We start from the raw sequence: 16664 nt of genomic DNA, 5'->3' as shown, positions 1-16664 counted from the left end.
GGCTGGGGTTCTCTTCAATTTATGAAAATCGCTGTTAAAACCGATGAGGTAATAGATTTTGTGTGGACCATTCTGCAATACGTTGACCAACAGAATTGACTATTATGTCGCACTATGCTTGCCGCTTCTGAAAGGCTAACTGTTATTCCTTTTGCGTTTGAATTTTGAATTTTTATTTTCAATTAGTTCCTGTAATTTTATCAGTAAAATTCAATAAAGAGAATCTTTAAACTTCAAAGTTTGTTTTGTTCATTTTGGAAACGAATGCTGTCACATGGTACCCTTCGTGTCTTAGCTCTTAGCTGTCTTAGCTAGTACATCTCTTTACGTGCTCAATAAAATTAACCGAAACACAGAATATTTTGAACTTTCAATTCATTTCTTCGTCGTATATCCGAATATTTCAAATGCTGGAAGTTGGTTATCTGTGAGAAGAAAAGCCAAATGCTAAATGTCATCGGTCGCTGTACGGACACCTCTCGTCAACTTAGATCCAACGCTAAGAAGATGAACATCAGTATCAACAACAAGAAAATCGAAAACGTTGATTCTATGCGATACTTGGGACAATGGTTCTCAAAGAATGCTTCAGCAAAGTGTCACATTGATAAGGTGATCAACAAGTCTAACATTATATCGAGTAAAATACGGCACCTGCTGCGAAGCAACAAGATTTCATGCAACGTCAAAACAATGTTTTACAAGTCGATAATTAGGCCTATCGTATGCTACGCTGCACCAATTTGGGCCAATCCTTCGATCACGTCGTCAGCACAAATGGAACGAATTCGGTTGTCAGAGAGAAAAATCCTTCGATCCACCACAAATACCAAACGCGAACAAGGCAGTTTTTTGTATGCGAATAATTCCACCTTGTATCGCAAAGCGAGAACGGCTAGAGTGGACAAATTTATCACGGATCAAGCATTACATTTCATCAAACGGTGTGCTGATAGTGACGACCCGATTATCAAAAACATAGCTACGTTTCATCATGGGGTGGACCCTAAATACCTGCCGGTTGCCTTCTGGTCCAAATGGGAAACCGATGAATCTATCGGAGACAACAACCATCCGATTACGATTTTCAATAAAAGCCAACGCGGTATACCTCGTCAAGTGTATAGTTTGAACCAGTGAATTTGGTCATTTCTCGAGCTAGTTTTGGGATCTGCGTTTCTCTGGCTAAACTTGAAATTTTCTAATGTTCTAGTTCTTCAAGTTTGCTTATTGCCGTTAAAGCCTGTCTTTTTGATTTAAATTTTTGTTTCGGGAGTCCTTTGATGCCAGTTGTTTGTTTTTCTTTCACGCGCGATGCTTTGTAATGAATTTGTCAATGTAAAGCAGTAGGATTTGTATCCGCTATTTTTGTTTTAAGATTTTCCTGTGTTTGTTCTTTTAAACAAATAAAGAAACTTAAAAAAAAAAAAAAAAAAAAACAGAATATTTTGATGAGTGTCGCAACGATCAGAGAGATGATAATATGAACCTCTACCCGTCGAAAAGTGGTCCCAACGTCTATTAGCATCTATCTGGCAACGATATGAAAACGTAAAAGCTCAATTCCCTGTTGGAATCATAGATTACGAGTTATTTTGTTTAATAGAAATCCCAACACAAATCTCTTCGAGAAAAGTGTGACGCAGTCTTTGAAGTACAATTTCTAAAATGAATGATATCGCTAGAGTTGACGCTTTCAGCTTCGTTACGCAAAAATTAAATTTTACACCCAATTTTAGTTCAAACAAGCTGGCTTAGTTTTTCTCATCATCTGCCAAATAATTTTTACCAAAAAAAAATTTTTACTGGAAACAACCAAAATTTTACCAAAAAAATCTGCGTCGCATGTGGCAGATAAATTTTCTGAACATTTGCCACTTTGCGACGCTGGCCGTGCGGGACCGACGAGACAATTTGAATACAGATTGTTATCGCAACGGATAGAGGGACTAATTCTAAGCTAATTCGTATTGAAATGGCTCCCCTCGACAACTTGACCACGTAGCTACAGCCAGCTAAAGTCGAAAATTCGACATCTTTGAATGGTGATATGTCCAAGACGAAGAAAGTTTGAAACTCTTTGAATGGCGGTATTGGTAGAGGATTCCATGCTCTATTAAACTACGAGAATGGATTTTACAAAATTTGTCTGAATTGTACAATATTTGAAAATTTTTATTTTCACCGTCCTCGGCCAAACTAGGACTCCTCCGTAATACACAGGTTGACCCTGTCTGCAACAAAACAATAGCGCCTGATCAGCCTGCAGTCTAAGCTTTACAACGATACCACACTCGCCATACCAGCCTCACAACAAGTATCTGTTACGACATTTTGTTTGCAGCAAGGTCACTCTTCGACGCAATTTTCAATTTACTATCTATCTTCAAGTTCCCGTTCCTTTAGAATGAGTGGAATTGTTATGCATTCTTCATAAATAAGTGGTATAAGTTATTTGCAGAGCAATTCTTACATTAATTACGTGTATCTGGAGTCAAATTTGGCCGACCTACAAGCAAAAACTTCTTGCCGCAGGGTACGTGGTTCACACCAAGGGCTCTAACTCACGAGTCAGTCATCCGATTTCCATAAAATTTTTGTCGATCGGTATTGTAAATACCTTTTATTTGACGTGTCACTTACAAGTGAAGCGTTTAAATGTCCGTGATATCTTCGAAAAACCGTAAAGCACGTATTGGGCCCCAGCTCGGGAGGGGTCGATCTAAAATCACTCATTTTCGAACTTTGCCCGTCTTTTGACATTACCAAACAGGGAAAAAAAAGAATTTTAGAAATCGGATGAGCTTTACTCAAGTTATCGTGCAGACAGACGGATAGACGGACATTTTTTTTCGCTGATTTGGCATCTATGTACAACCATAATAGGTTTCCACTTACTCAGTGAGTCCAATTCGACGTGTGTTACAAACGTATGCGCAAACCTATAAGCCCCAGTACTTCGTTCGGGTCTAAAAATTAAAAAAATCTTACGCAAAAACTTTATCAACCTTGCTAGGCCTTCACCAGCTGACCATGTGCTTCTTAATTTAGACAATATTTAATTTGCATAGCTTAGTTCGTTACCGGCTATGTTTTCTAAAAGGTAATTAAATTAGAGGAAAAAATTAGAAACAGGTTCGTTCTTATTTTTGAGCATGAACTGCGAACATTAAATTGTAACCATTCTCCACAGTTAGTTTTGAGACGTTTGTCATAATGGTCCAACTGGATGTTTCCGTAATTTTTCCAATTATTTTTGGGGTAGCCATAGGTGCTCATCTCAGTGACACTGTGAGAGAAGTGCATTTAAAAAAATTGTCGAACGAGAGTGAGGAATACGAATTTGAGTGAGTGACGAATGTCTTATGTTAAACCAAAAAGCCCAATTAAGTGTGCTCTCCTGTATTCAATTATTCTGCTTGTTCGACCATCATAGAAGTGATTTTTCATTTTTATTGTACCTAAGAGCGACTAGGGTGGCTCTTGCAACCGGAAGATTAAACTCTTTTTCTTCTTCACCAAAATTTACTCTGTCTAGTCTATGGGGACCGAATGATTCGAACAATTGAGGAATATTAATTATGGGAGAAGAGGCTCGGGACAAGAGCACACTTGTTTTTTGGGTTCAGTTCATTAAAAAAAATAATCTTCAGATACGATTTGGATAACGGCGACACATTTCGTGGCCAAACATACGCAGCGAGCCAATACATTTACTTAATTTTTGGAGCTGAAAGTGAAACGTACTGGACCCGCATCTGCAGCTGTGAACACAAAGATGAAAAATTTACGAAAACTGTTCGGAAAGGTAAAGTTTTTGGAAGAAGAGTCTGAGGTCTGAGGAGTGAGCCTTCTAATAAACTTCGTTATTACCTTAGTTGAACGAGATGGTGATTCAATCAAATTTCAAGATGATGTCTATAAGTATAATATATCGGTTGATGGATGCAGTACCCTCAAGCGTTATACCACTAAGTAACAAACACTGACACTGTAAGGAAATGTTTGTTTAATCAACAATCGATCCCGGCAAAAACTCTTTCAGAGCAAAGTTGGACGCAGTCTACAGTCTATATGTGTGATAACTTCTAAAACAAGTGATATCGCTAGAGGTGACGCTGTCAGCGTCGTTACGCAAAATTGAATTTCACAGCCAATTGATTGAAATTAGCTGATCTAGTTTTCCAAACCATTCGCCAATTTTTTTTTTTTCAGATAAAATTTTAACCAACAGAATTTTGACTGAAAAATTTTCAACAAAAAATTCTGCGTCGCATGTGGCAGATTAAATGTTCTCGTAGGTTTGTCCGTGAGCATCTGCCACTTTGCGACGCAGAATTTTTTGTTGAAAATTTTTCAGTCAAAATTCTGTTGGTTAAAATTTTTTCTGAAAAAAAAAAATTGGCGAATGGTTTGGAAAACTAGATCAGCTAATTTCAATTAATTGGCTGTGAAATTCAATTTTGCGTAACGACGCTGACAGCGTCACCTCTAGCGATATCGCTTGTTTTAGAAGTTATCACACATATAGACTGTAGACTGCGTCCAACTTTGCTCTGAAAGAGTTTTTGCCGGGATATCAGTCGTTTTAGAAGTTAAGTCGGAAGTTGACGAAAATTAGAGGTGTGTGCCGGTTTTAAAATAGTCGGCGGCGGTGCGCCGACTGGTAAGGGATCAGCGGCGGCTAAATTATTTCAGAACGGCACATTGACTTAGTGTCAAACTTCGAAAGAACTCAGCTGATTCGGCTATGCAGTGTTGCGAGTTTCGAACATTTTTCAGGTTATTTTTTTCGAATCAACTAGAGTGTTGTTAATTCTTGGGAATAAAAGAAATATTTCACTTACACAGTATTGGCTAAGGAAAGGTGTATAATTTGATTCTCACGTCTTACATTATTTGCGCATAATTACATCACACAAAAATGACTATTCGAAACTGGCAGCACTAACATCACCGACGACTAATTTTCGGAAGCACTGAGTATTCGGAACAGCTGTGATTTGTGAACTGTCAAATTTTGTTGATATACCGTTCGATTTGTCACAATTATTCTGGCGCGATCAATATTTTGATTCTGATATTTGTGTAGCTTTTGGCCATTGTGGACTAACCAAACATCTGCTATTTTTGCCAACTTTTTAGTGCATCATAATGGACCTTCATTGTAAGCTTCGATGGTATTTGGGTTGTTGTGTTGTAACATTTTGTGTTTGTTTGTTTAAGGTTACATTTTACCAAAAAAATCTGCGTCGCAAAGTGGCAAATGTTCAGGAACAGACCAGCAAGAAAATTTATCTGCCGCATGCGACGCAGATTTTTTTGGTAAAATTTTGGTTGTTTCCAGTCAAATTTTTTTTGGTAAAAATTATTTGGCAGATGATGAGAAAAACTAAGCCAGCTTGTTTGAACTAATTGGGTGTAAAATTTAATTTTTGCGTAACGAAGCTGAAAGCGTCAACTCTAGCGATATCATTCATTTTAGAAATTGTATTTCAAAGACTGCGTCACACTTTTCTCGAAGAGATTTTTGTTGGGATATCAGTCGTTTTAGAAGTGTAATCAACAGTGCTTTTTATAACAGTTTACAGTTTTAATTCAAAAATTTTACGAAAATCGAAAATTTGACGAAATTTGACGAAATTCGAAAATTTGACGAAATTTAACGAAATTCGAAAATTTGACGAAATTCGAAAATTTGACGAAATTCGAAAATTTGACGAAATTCGAAAATTTGACGAAATTCGAAAATTTGACGAAATTCGAAAATTTGACGAACATCGAAAATTTGACGAAATTCGAAAATTTGACGAAATTCGAAAATTTGACGAAATTTGAAAATTTGACGAAATTTGAAAATTTGACGAAATTTGAAAATTTGACGAAATTCGAAAATTTGACGAAAATCGAAAATTTGACGAAATTCGAAAATTCAACGAAAATTCTAAAATTTGACGAAATTTAACGAAAATCGAAAATTTGACGAAATTCGAAAATTTGACGAAGAAAGTAATTCTCTATCTGCCACCATTCAAGAAATATCTCCAAAACCCCAATTGACCCACCCATTTCCAACTTTCGACATTTTTCGCAAATGCCCTTCTTTTCTACTCGTAAAACTCTGCGACTTTGCCGAAGAAAGTAACTCTCTATCTGCCACCATTCAAGAAATACCTCTAAAAACATAATTGACCCACCCATTTCCAACTTTCGACATTTTTCACATATGCCAATGTGTTCTACTCGTAAAACTCTGAGACTTTGCCGAAGAAAGTAAATCTCTATCTCTCATAAGCCAAAAAATATTAGTCCTTTCATCCTACGCTCGAGTAGCTCAAAATTTGGTCACTCTGACCACTCTAGCTCAACCAAATCTGCACCAATTTTTCTAATTATTTTTTTGTTCGATTCGTGTGGCGAATACCTTTCATTTGATGGGTCACACGACCCTGCAGGTTTTAATAAAGCTGTAGCTGAAAACGCGTTCCCGACCCTCGAAAACCACACTCAGAAACCACTTCAAGGCCAATAAAACAAAATTCTGGTTTTTCCTGGGGTAGTGGCGTATCACATTTTCATTTTTATGCCCACCCTGAGGTTCCTGCAAAATTTCATGGAGATTGGCTGACTAGTTTCCGAGATCGACCGTCGATAGATAGACAGATAGACAGAAACATACAGAGTAAGTTGAAAGATTTTGATTGTTTGGAAAACGTTAATTTGGTGCATTTTCTATCAAAATGACCAACTTCAAAACGATGTATCTCCGGCAATTTTAAAGTTACATAGTCGAGTGATAGCTCGTTTTGCTCGTATTTGAAGCGCGAATAAGATAGAATAGGATTTGTGGTGATACAGGCCAAAGGAAAGAAACTTAAATTCTCGCCTATATATAGTTGCCGCGTCTCAAAAAATTTTCTTCGTTCTTTTTTTGAAAGTAGACTGCGTCAAGTCCTCCGCTATCGCTCCGGACATGATCTGCTTTTAGATGGGACCTGAAAAATATTTGTTTTACAAAGGCTCCGACAATCAAACCTTTAATTTTACGTAAGTTTCTTAAGTTTAATAAGTTAATCAAATGACCTAATTGGTTGATCCTTCGTGGCCTAAAGAGTATCCTCATTGAATAATTCGAATAAATATAATGGGACCACGCATCTCGAGGCAGGCGATCCCAAAATCCAACGCTTTGGAGTGATTGATAGCTGGGGCAGTAGACAAGATTTATATGAAATACAGTTGACAGATATTCAGCTGCTATCCGATGAGGTTTTCTGTGGGGGATACGAATCATTCCTTCTACGTAAGTTGCTGCCTTTATAACTGATTTAATCTATTCTTAAAGACGTTGGTTGGATAAAAAAAAATAGACAAAGTCATTTAACTGCCGTTTTAAGGTAAAACGCCGTATCGCATTGTTTGTGAGCTTTGGAGCTCTGCGTTTTTTTTTTTTATTCCAATAAAAAAGTGGAAAATTTCAGTGGAATACAAAATAAGCTTATAAATTCTAAAGCTCTTTATGTAATCAAAGACACAAACGCGATGCTGTTTTTTTGGCTTATAACACAGAAGCAGCAAAACGAATGGTTCGTGATTGGTAATTTTAATTCGTAAAAAAAACAACAAATGCAGACATATGACCAGTTCCCATACTAACAATTTAGTGTCTGTTTGTCTGTGAATCGATTTTGAACTGCAGTGACCCCACGAACACGCTTGAAAAAATCGTATCTGATCCTTCTCTGAATTTTTTTCATGATCTGTAACTCAGCTAGCGAGTTGAGTTCGGGTCAGTTAAAAAAAAACTATCGGGTTTTGACATGTCGGGTTTCAAAAACGGATAACGGGTCGCGTCAGGTTCGGTCGGATTTTGAAAAAATCTCAACCCGCTCATCTCTAGTCGCAGCCTCCTTCTAATAAACTTTATTTTTAACTTAGTTGAACCAGATGGTGACTTAATCGATATCCACGAAGATGGATGCCTTACTTTTGAACCTTATCCCACTGAGTAACAAAACTGACACTGTAAGCAAATGTTTGTTTAATCAACAATCGATCTGCTTTTAGATGGGACCTGAAAAATATTTGTTTTACAAAGGCTGCCGACAATCGAACCTTTGATTTTACGTAAGTTTTTTCAGTTTAATAAGTTAATCAAATGACCTAATTGGTTGATCCTTTGTGACCTTAAGAATATCCTCATTGAATAATTCGAAAAAATATAATGGGACCACGCATCTCGAGGCAGGCGATCCCAAAATCCAGCGCTTTGAAGTGATTGATAGCTGGGGCGATTATGAAGATCCATATGAAATACAGTTGACAGATATTCATCTGCTATCCAATGAGGTTTTCTGTGACGGATACAAATTATTCTTTCTAGGTAAGTTGCTGCCTTTATAACTTCTTTAATCTATTCATAATTTCTTCAACAGAATTCATAGGTGGATCAATAATTTCGTCCGCGGTCGGTGGAGGTGGGGTATCGATAGCTCCAACGGTTTTAAAGACGTTGGTTGGATAAAAAAATAGATTTTAATATACTAAGTCATATAACTGCTGTTTTAAGATAAAACGACGTATCGCATTGTTTGTGTGCTTTGTAGAGCTTTCGAAAGCGCTGAGCTTTTTTTTATTTCATTGGAAAATTGATATATTTCAGTTGAATACAAAAGATACTATTAAATCAAATGCAATAAGTACTATGTTTTATCATAACACTGCAGCAATGCGAACGGTTCGTGACTGGTAATTTTAATTCGTAACTGAACCAATAAATGCAGATATAAATGACCTGTTCCAACACAAAGAATTTAATAAAAAATAAGCTTTGACCGACCATATTATAATCTAAACAATGATCTAATTCTATATGTGACTTAAGATTCATCAAGCACCAAATAGGTCGGATATAGAGTTAGGCATTCATTGTCTACCAATGACCGAAGAATGGTATGGTATTGTTTCCAAGTTAAGAGCATGGTGCATATTTGCAACTAGTTAAAATGGTTATTTTCGTAACTTTAAGGTACACCCTGTACTGTCAGAAAAGCTTCAGGAATGCCTCTACTTCCAAGAAATATCGGCGCTATCAAATAAATAAATAATAAGACATTTTAACAGTACACTTCTTGCATTGAAATGACAATTAGATGAAAAAAGTGATCAGACTGATGAGACTTCGATGTTTTTTTTTGAGTATTTCCCTACGAAAAGATTTGTCTTAGATGCCAATGCCACTAGCAATTCGTTACTCATTACTTATCATTGCAAATAAATATAATTCCATTATAATCCTTATACAAAACTGTCATAATATGGGTTAGAAATAAAAATCACTGTTCCTCAGTAAGCACAATATATACCATATTCAGAACCACCCTATAACCTTTATTGCATTTGAAACGCCCTATATTCATAGAGAATTTTCCGGGCAACAATAATTGAGAACATTATAATGATCAAAAAATATTATTTCTACCTGAAATGTGAAAAAAAACAGTGAAAATATTGGTGTTAAAAAATATTTTCTGACTTTGACCGCATTTTTGCACACCCTGTGAAATCTAAAAATTCAATTCTCTGTCGATTCCATTACTAATATCTGCTTTAATTTGGTTTGAAGTGGACCAAAATGGTCAAAAACTGAAGCACTGCACTCCAAACTTCCCCCCCTCTTTTCTCGAAAACTGACAGGATTTCAGCCTGGCACCCGAACTTTTCGTAATCTGGGTATCAAGAACTTTCCAAATCACCCAAGACATCCCCTGCACCTTTCATGGACACGGGATGTTCTATGGCTACTGGATAACTTCAAGCATGAGTGGTACTTTAAATATAGTGAAAACTGTGATAAAACCTGAAAAAAAATCATAAAAAACAGTACTCTAAGTGGTTCGAGTGGCAGCTGTCACTCGAAGCATTTTTGCTTGAAGTGCCTTATTGTATAGCAATCCGTACACACTGCGATCCATAAATACTCTGTAGCAGGAATGTCGCACCCATATATTGAGTACATATTGAACTGGAGTGAACTTTAGAACGTTATTAATGCGATATAATCGCTAGAAATATTCCATGAGGAATTGTCTAACAAGCGATCGATTACTTCATCATTTTGGATCGTTTTGGTGGAAGGCTATTACGTAACCACTGAGCCCTCCCGTACAATTGGGAGCGAACGGGATCTAGCAGCCAAGAAAGTTAACATTACGCATTTCTTTCATCAGTGCTCAACCATTAGACAATTTGGCCACTAATTTGTTCTGTGTGCCTGTATACTACAACAACATTCGTTATGTAGAACTTAAATAACCTTCACTGGATGGCGATGTGTATCTTTTGCCAATATTTAATTTGCATATAGGTTAATTTGTTACTGGCTAGGTAACTCAATTAGAGGACGAACCTGTTTCTTCATTAATCTTCTTTTGGAGCATGAGCTGCGACCATTATAACCGTATTTTCCTCAGTTAGTTTTGAGACGTTAGTCATAATGGTCCACCTGGGTGTTTTCGCAATTTTTCCAATTATTTTCGGGGTAACCTTAGGTGCTCAACTCAGTGACGCTGTTCGAGAAGTGCATTTAAAAAAATTGTCGAACGAGAGTATGGAATACGAATTTGAGTGAGTGACCAATAGAGAACTTTAGCAAATCACACAATAATGACAAAACCAATAATTTCCAACAATAACGAAAACGATATTGACACGGAAAAATTTTATCATTGTGAATGAGGCCAGTTGTTCACAAATCATGGTGTGTTACGTAGTGGTAGAATTCCAATTTTCTTGTGAAAGTACTTTAACAAAAATTAAATTCAAATAGAAAAATATAATCTTTCGGGTTGAACTTTTCTATACACTGCCGTATGGGATACCGGTAACTCTGATACGAAAGTGCGTGTGTCTTGGTTGGGATACCGGCATCAGTGATAAAAAATGCATGTATCTCAGTTGGGATACCGGTCTCCCGGTATAACTAAAAGGAAAATCCACATTTTCTAGGTCGGGATACCGGTATCTCTGATACGAAAATGCGTGTATCTCAGTTGGGATACCGGCATCCGTGATACAAAATGCCTGTATCTCAATTGGGATACCGGCATCTGTGATACAAAATGCGTGTATCTCAATTTGGATACCGGTATCCCGGTATAAATAAAAAGAAAATCCACACTTTCTAGTTCGGGATACCGGTATCACTGATACAAAATGCGTGTATCTCAGTTGGGATACCGGCATCTGTGATACAAAATGCGTGTATCTCAATTGGGATACCGGTATCCCGGTATAAGTCAGGAAAATCCACATTTTCTAGGTCGGGATATCGGTATCTCCGATACAAAATACGTGTATCTCAGTTGGGATACCGGCATCCGTGATACAAAATGTGTGTATCTCAATTGGGATACCGGTATCCCGGTATAAATAAAAGGAAAATCGACACTTTCCAGTTCGGGATACCGGTATTATCACTGATACAAAATGCGTGTATCTCAGTTGGGAGACCGGCATCTGTGATATACAAAATGCGTGTATCTTAGTTGGGATACCAGCATCTGTGATACAAAATTCGTGTATCTCAATTGGGATACCGGTATCCCGGTATAAGTCAAAGGAAAATCGGCATTTTCTAGGTCGGGAAATCGGTATATATCTGATACGAAAATGCGTGTATCTCAGTTGGGATACCGGCATTTGTGATACAAAATGCGCGGCGCGAAATTACTAGCTATCGCATTGCCACAGTTTATATAGACACCCGAAAAAATATTTTTTCTTTTTGAATTTAATTTTTGTTAAAGTCTGAATTCTACCACCACATAACACACCATGATTTGTGAACATATTTACCCATCCCGCCTCATTCACAATGATAAAATTTTTCCGTGTCAATATCGTTTTCGTTATTGTTGGAAATTATTGGTTTTGTCATTATTGTGTGATTTGCTAAAGTTCTCTAATGTCTTTTATGTGAAGCCAAAAAGCCCGTGCGTCACCATCCATTATCACCTTAAGTCATTGAGGCACTATAGTGTTGGCATATTGTAAATAAAGCGCTTTTTTAGTCTGATGTTCCGAATGTTTCGACCGTTCATAACTTTAGTCTGTGTTGACCTCAATGATTCGAACAATTGAGGAATAAGAATTAGGGGAAAATAGCATCGGTCGAAGAGAACACATGTTTTATGGGTTCACGTTAATCTTCAGATACGATTTGGACAACGGTGATACATTTCGTGGACAAACATATGCTGTGATTGGTACTATTTACTTTATGTTTGGCCCTGAAGGTGAAATTTATTGGACCAACATCTACAGCAACGATTACAAAGAAGACGAAAAATTCACTAAAATTGTTCGGAAAGGTAAACTTTTTGAGAGTAAAGTCTGAGTTTTATTCTGAGCAGATTTGTTATATTAACTTAGCTGAACGCGATGGTGACGAAATTGAATTTAAAGATGATTCCATTGGGTATTATATGACGGTTGGTGGATACATTAAATACCTTCCATATGCCACTAAGTAACAAAGACTGACACTATAAGCAAATGTTCGTTTAATAATGACCAAAATCTGCTTTTAGATGGGATCTGAAAAATATTTGTTTTACCAAGGCTGCCGACAATCAAACCTTTAATTTTACGTAAGTTTCTTCACGTCAATATGTTTAATCAAATGACCAAATCCGGTGATCCTTTGTGACCCAAAGTATATCCTCATTGAATAATTCGAAGAAGTATAATGGCACGACGTATCTTGAAGGAGACGATCCCAAAATTCAGCGCTTAGGAGTGATTGGTGGTGCGAGCTGTAACGGAGGCGTTTATGAAATTCACTTTACAGATGTTGAGCTACTCTCCGACGAAGTTTTCTGTCGGGGATACGATAAACCTATTGAACGTAAGCGTTTTATACCTCTTCTGAATGTCGAAAATTTTGTTGAATCTTTTTATCGATTATAGTACAAACAGCACCATTAGGAACCGCAGTGGGAATGTGGTTAAATCCAAGCCTTTTAAAGACATTGGTTGGATAAGAAAAGTTCAATACAATCAATAAGTCGAATGGTATTTGAATGGTAATTTTAATTCAGAAAGGAAGCACCAAATGCAGACAACGAACCTGTTGCAGCACAAACAATTTAATAAATAAAATGAAGTCTGTCCATGAACAAAAGAGAATCTTTTCGGTACCCAGAAAATGACTGCAATTGAACAACAAAAAAATGGTAACATTTAACTGCACCCACACTAAGCCAGATAAGGTGGGATAAATTGCAGAAGATGCACGTCTCTTGTGTTATTTTTATCTTGTGGAGCATCGATCAAAAATGTGTTTTAAAAATATGGCCTAAGACCTTCACTTAAAACAGTTAAAAACTCCACAGAAGAAAATACTTCTGTAAAAGAACTCGATTTTCCATACATTTCACTCAATTGGGAACTGTTGGTACCTTTTGTGAAGTGCAAAGTACATCTTGACCATTTATTGACTGGAAGTGAACGGTGTGCATCTCTGCTTTACAATAACTCCCTATTCGGTGCAAGCAATTGAGTTTCTGTTCATTTTATGTGGTCGAATAAATGAGGTTTTCCACCTGCTACGAAGAAGGAGAAGCAATATTTTCAAAACCGGTGGTCTCACGGTTCAGGACAATTTTGTGCTGAGCATGTAATTTTGATTTTGTTTGACACTACTGGACTGGGGTGTGTTATACGTGGAATTAAAGAGTGTGAGTTCAGCTACAACACCCTATAGTCAGTTCCGCGGATAGATGCTGTTGCAAGCCAGCAGAACTGTCCAAACATTTACCATATTTTAGTCATAAGTCCAGAACGGGTGGCGGCACTTACCGATGACTATACTCTTTATAAAGGTCTGCCATAGGCCTATATTCCTGCAACACTTCAACTTTTAGAAACATGTCTATCTCGAGCTGTCACAGAAAAAAAAATTCAGGACCCCTTGACATGCACTGACTTTTCAAATGTTAATTCCGAAATTGGGAAACTAACCGAAAAATTAAAAGATATCCATTTCTTAGAATTGAAAGGCGATTCAAACGAGCTTACCCGGATCGCCGAACTATTATTTTCGAATTAGCTAAAGCTTTATAGATATCATTCTTCAACGTAAACGTTCTTATTCAAATGAATGAACAAAATTTTTTTATTGTTAACCTGTCACATATGGCTGGCTATTCATCTTTTCTATGTAATATGGTCCTTTATTCGCCTAGTCGGTTGGCCCCACATTTTTTTACAGTACTTCATTCTCACTGTACTATTTTTTCGTGTAACAACTTCACATTGATTCATTCCCATGAAATGTCACTGCAGTGAAGTTTGTTAATGAAAAAATAATTCAGTGACAGCAGAATTTTGATGAAGAAAAGTACTAAATTGTAATAGATTTTACCCTTGGATTGGATTGGATTAGATGGGAAGGGGGTTAGCCCAGCACCTAAGCCTCTAGTGGGCCTGTTGTGCTATTGCACAAGTCACTTGATCATATGAATTGTGATTTTTCATCATATCTCTTCGGACTCAGATAGCTCACAAATCGACCGTGTAAACGTCCCATACGTTGTGAATTCTCTGAGCCACGAGTAGTATGCGAAGACCACAACCATCACTAATGACTCATGCATTTTCCCAATGAGCGACTAGTCGATCATAGATGGCGCTTATCCTACAGTCTGTTGTATATTGTGAATTGTGTCATTGACATTATGTCAATATGGCGTGATTGTTGCGAAGAAATCGAATATTGGATTTCTTTGAAATTTGCGACTTTGTTACGGTCGTACAGCCATTAGATAACTAATAGCGAGTGCTTAATCACCAAGTGATTAGAATAAAACCAGGCAAGCATTTTTGCACCGGGAGTCGAACCCGGGACCTCTTGGGTATGAGTCCTATGCTCTACCGATTGAGCTACCTGGACCCTTAGTTTCTAAACTACATTCTTCTATACAATAAAATCAATGTTAAAAAAATTGAAGTACAAGATTTGAAATCCGATATTTCAACTAGTCCGAATTCGCTCTTATTCAAATTTCCTATTTTCTACCATCGGGAAACAAATTACAACTTCTACCTTCTAAGATATCGCTACTTTGTCGCTCTTTTGCCAGCACACTGTATAGTATACTTCCTACGATAACAGATTTCTTTTTAACGGATTCGATTCCAGAACTCATCTCCGACTCATGCTAGAAACTTCTGATTTTCTAAAAAAGTAGCCCTTTAGCATGCGTTCGGAATGGTATGTACTATTCCTTTCATCTCTAAAAAATACTTTGATCATTAGAAGTGATCCTTAGACCCATAGACTCGATCATTCTAGTGTTGATTTGCTCATCGCGTCCCTGAATTTTATTTGCCCAATTCTGTAAGCAGTAAAATAACAACGCGATCGCGATAACAACGTATTTGAGCATACACAATAACCTGCTGTTGCAGTCCGCATCTTTCTAAAAAAAAAACTTTTTCGGTAATTTCCTCTGAAGGCCACACACGAATTATAATATACCAAGAAATCATTTGCCGAAATGTATTTCTGGCACAATTACTGAGAAAGTACAATGTTAAATGTGAGCCGAGATAAGCTCTGTTCAAACGGATTTTATTCTCCTTTCCTGGTAACACGAATGGAATATAGGTCGAAGTAGTATGGAAACGAATGTGGAAAAGAAAAGCAACTATATTATCTGCGAACGACAAGTAATTCATGCATACCCTATAAATGTAACAAGACGTCCATAACTTTTCAAATATATGAAGTAAAAGATTTTGCGTGTGTTTCTTGGCGATATTGAATGTTGAACGTCTTAAATAATTCTTCAATCAATGTAGCCACAGCATGGCAGAGTAAAGTAAACCAGGCAGGAGCAGAGGATGCAAATACATTCAAAGGAGTAACCCGTTACAATCGTTTACGTATTCGTTTCATCACAGCTCTGCTTCTAACATGAACATAAGAAATATCAAAATCAAAATAGACCCTTCTTATTTGAAAATTTGGAGGCTTTTTAACGTTGGTAAAGTTAGTGTTCGTGCTAGAAGCGGCGCTATGGTTTCATACATTTGTATTAGTAAGCGTTTACCAAAATCAAAAGCCTGCGTATGCATTTAGATCCCTCGTCAAATCGACGGCTCCTGCCTAGTTTACTCTGCCGTGATGCAGCTCGATAGTATCCTCAATTCGTTTTGTCGGAATGAAATCGAAATAGAAATTAGCGAGCACATGAAGAGCAAACGGATGTCAAATGATGGTGCCCTAACCGAATATCTTTATCCGCGTTGCCTCCTCAACAGTCTACAGTTTTCTTTTTAGGTGACCTTACTGAGCTGAACATTGATCCCCTGATTCTTCTGCCGTGCTAAGCCAAAAAAAATCATATGCATGCATCTGTTGTGTGCTTTGATAAGCTTTCGCAAGCTCTGAGTTTTTTGCCCAGCGTAATTTAAGTTTTAATTGCAAAGAAGCTGAAGTCAAGGAAAAAAATACTATTTCTTGAAGCTGATAAGAAAAGCCTTTCAAATGATACAGTACAGCAGACCGTACGTACCCCTACTAATGAAGCAAATTAATAACTTTGACGATTTTAAATATTTGTCTTCCAAATAAAGCATCTTTACTTCATGCACTCTAA

General features: G+C 37.1%; 2 protein-coding genes and 1 long non-coding RNA gene across 5 annotated transcripts; 2 read left to right on the top strand and 1 right to left on the bottom strand.

The window, feature by feature from the left end:
- Window positions 1-3197: 3197 nt before the first annotated feature.
- On the top strand, window positions 3198-13173 carry LOC119079113. Of its 3 annotated transcripts, none has more exons than XM_037186935.1 (6): window positions 3198-3347; window positions 12214-12371; window positions 12433-12529; window positions 12591-12650; window positions 12717-12907; window positions 12970-13173. In XM_037186935.1, the coding sequence occupies exons 1-6, from the start codon at window positions 3217-3219 to the stop codon at window positions 13041-13043; spliced, it is 711 nt and encodes a 236-aa protein (XP_037042830.1). In that variant the 5' UTR covers window positions 3198-3216; the 3' UTR covers window positions 13044-13173. The 3 variants fall into 3 exon arrangements, with proteins under 3 accessions (XP_037042830.1, XP_037042832.1, XP_037042831.1); XM_037186937.1 differs by lacking the exon at window positions 12214-12371 and adding an exon at window positions 3654-3808; XM_037186936.1 differs by lacking the exon at window positions 3198-3347 and adding an exon at window positions 10465-10626.
- Window positions 4772-9551, top strand: LOC119079128. The gene is made up of 5 exons (XM_037186957.1): window positions 4772-5167; window positions 7939-8008; window positions 8068-8127; window positions 8193-8383; window positions 8436-9551. Exons 1-5 carry the CDS (start codon window positions 5155-5157, stop codon window positions 8522-8524), a joined length of 423 nt encoding a protein of 140 aa, XP_037042852.1. The 5' UTR covers window positions 4772-5154; the 3' UTR covers window positions 8525-9551.
- LOC119079146 lies at window positions 9586-16660 on the bottom strand. The gene is made up of 3 exons (XR_005088112.1): window positions 16651-16660; window positions 15217-15221; window positions 9586-9811 (listed from the first exon to the last, which is right to left on the bottom strand). It is a non-coding gene; the product is annotated as an uncharacterized LOC119079146 (long non-coding RNA).
- Between the last annotated feature and the right edge of the window lie 4 nt (window positions 16661-16664).

Source organism: Bradysia coprophila, unplaced genomic scaffold (assembly GCF_014529535.1).
Source record: "Bradysia coprophila strain Holo2 unplaced genomic scaffold, BU_Bcop_v1 contig_297, whole genome shotgun sequence".
Classification (NCBI taxonomy): domain Eukaryota; kingdom Metazoa; phylum Arthropoda; class Insecta; order Diptera; family Sciaridae; genus Bradysia; species Bradysia coprophila.
Note: the sequence above shows the minus strand (reverse complement) of the source record. Positions and strands in the feature narration are given on the sequence as shown.

What these genes read in the sequence shown, in the direction of transcription:
- LOC119079113 (XM_037186935.1), top strand. Translation starts at nt 3,217, where the DNA reads ATGGTCCAACTGGATGTTTCCGTAATTTTTCCAATTATTTTTGGGGTA. An exon ending in AGTGAGGAATACGAATTTGA is followed by an intron (nt 3,348 to 12,213) that starts GTGAGTGACGAA and finishes GTTAATCTTCAG; the next exon opens with ATACGATTTGGACAACGGTG. An exon ending in TACCTTCCATATGCCACTAA is followed by an intron (nt 12,530 to 12,590) that starts GTAACAAAGACT and finishes ATCTGCTTTTAG; the next exon opens with ATGGGATCTGAAAAATATTT.
- LOC119079128 (XM_037186957.1), top strand. An exon ending in AATCGAACCTTTGATTTTAC is followed by an intron (nt 8,128 to 8,192) that starts GTAAGTTTTTTC and finishes TGTGACCTTAAG; the next exon opens with AATATCCTCATTGAATAATT. An exon ending in ATACAAATTATTCTTTCTAG is followed by an intron (nt 8,384 to 8,435) that starts GTAAGTTGCTGC and finishes TTTCTTCAACAG; the next exon opens with AATTCATAGGTGGATCAATA.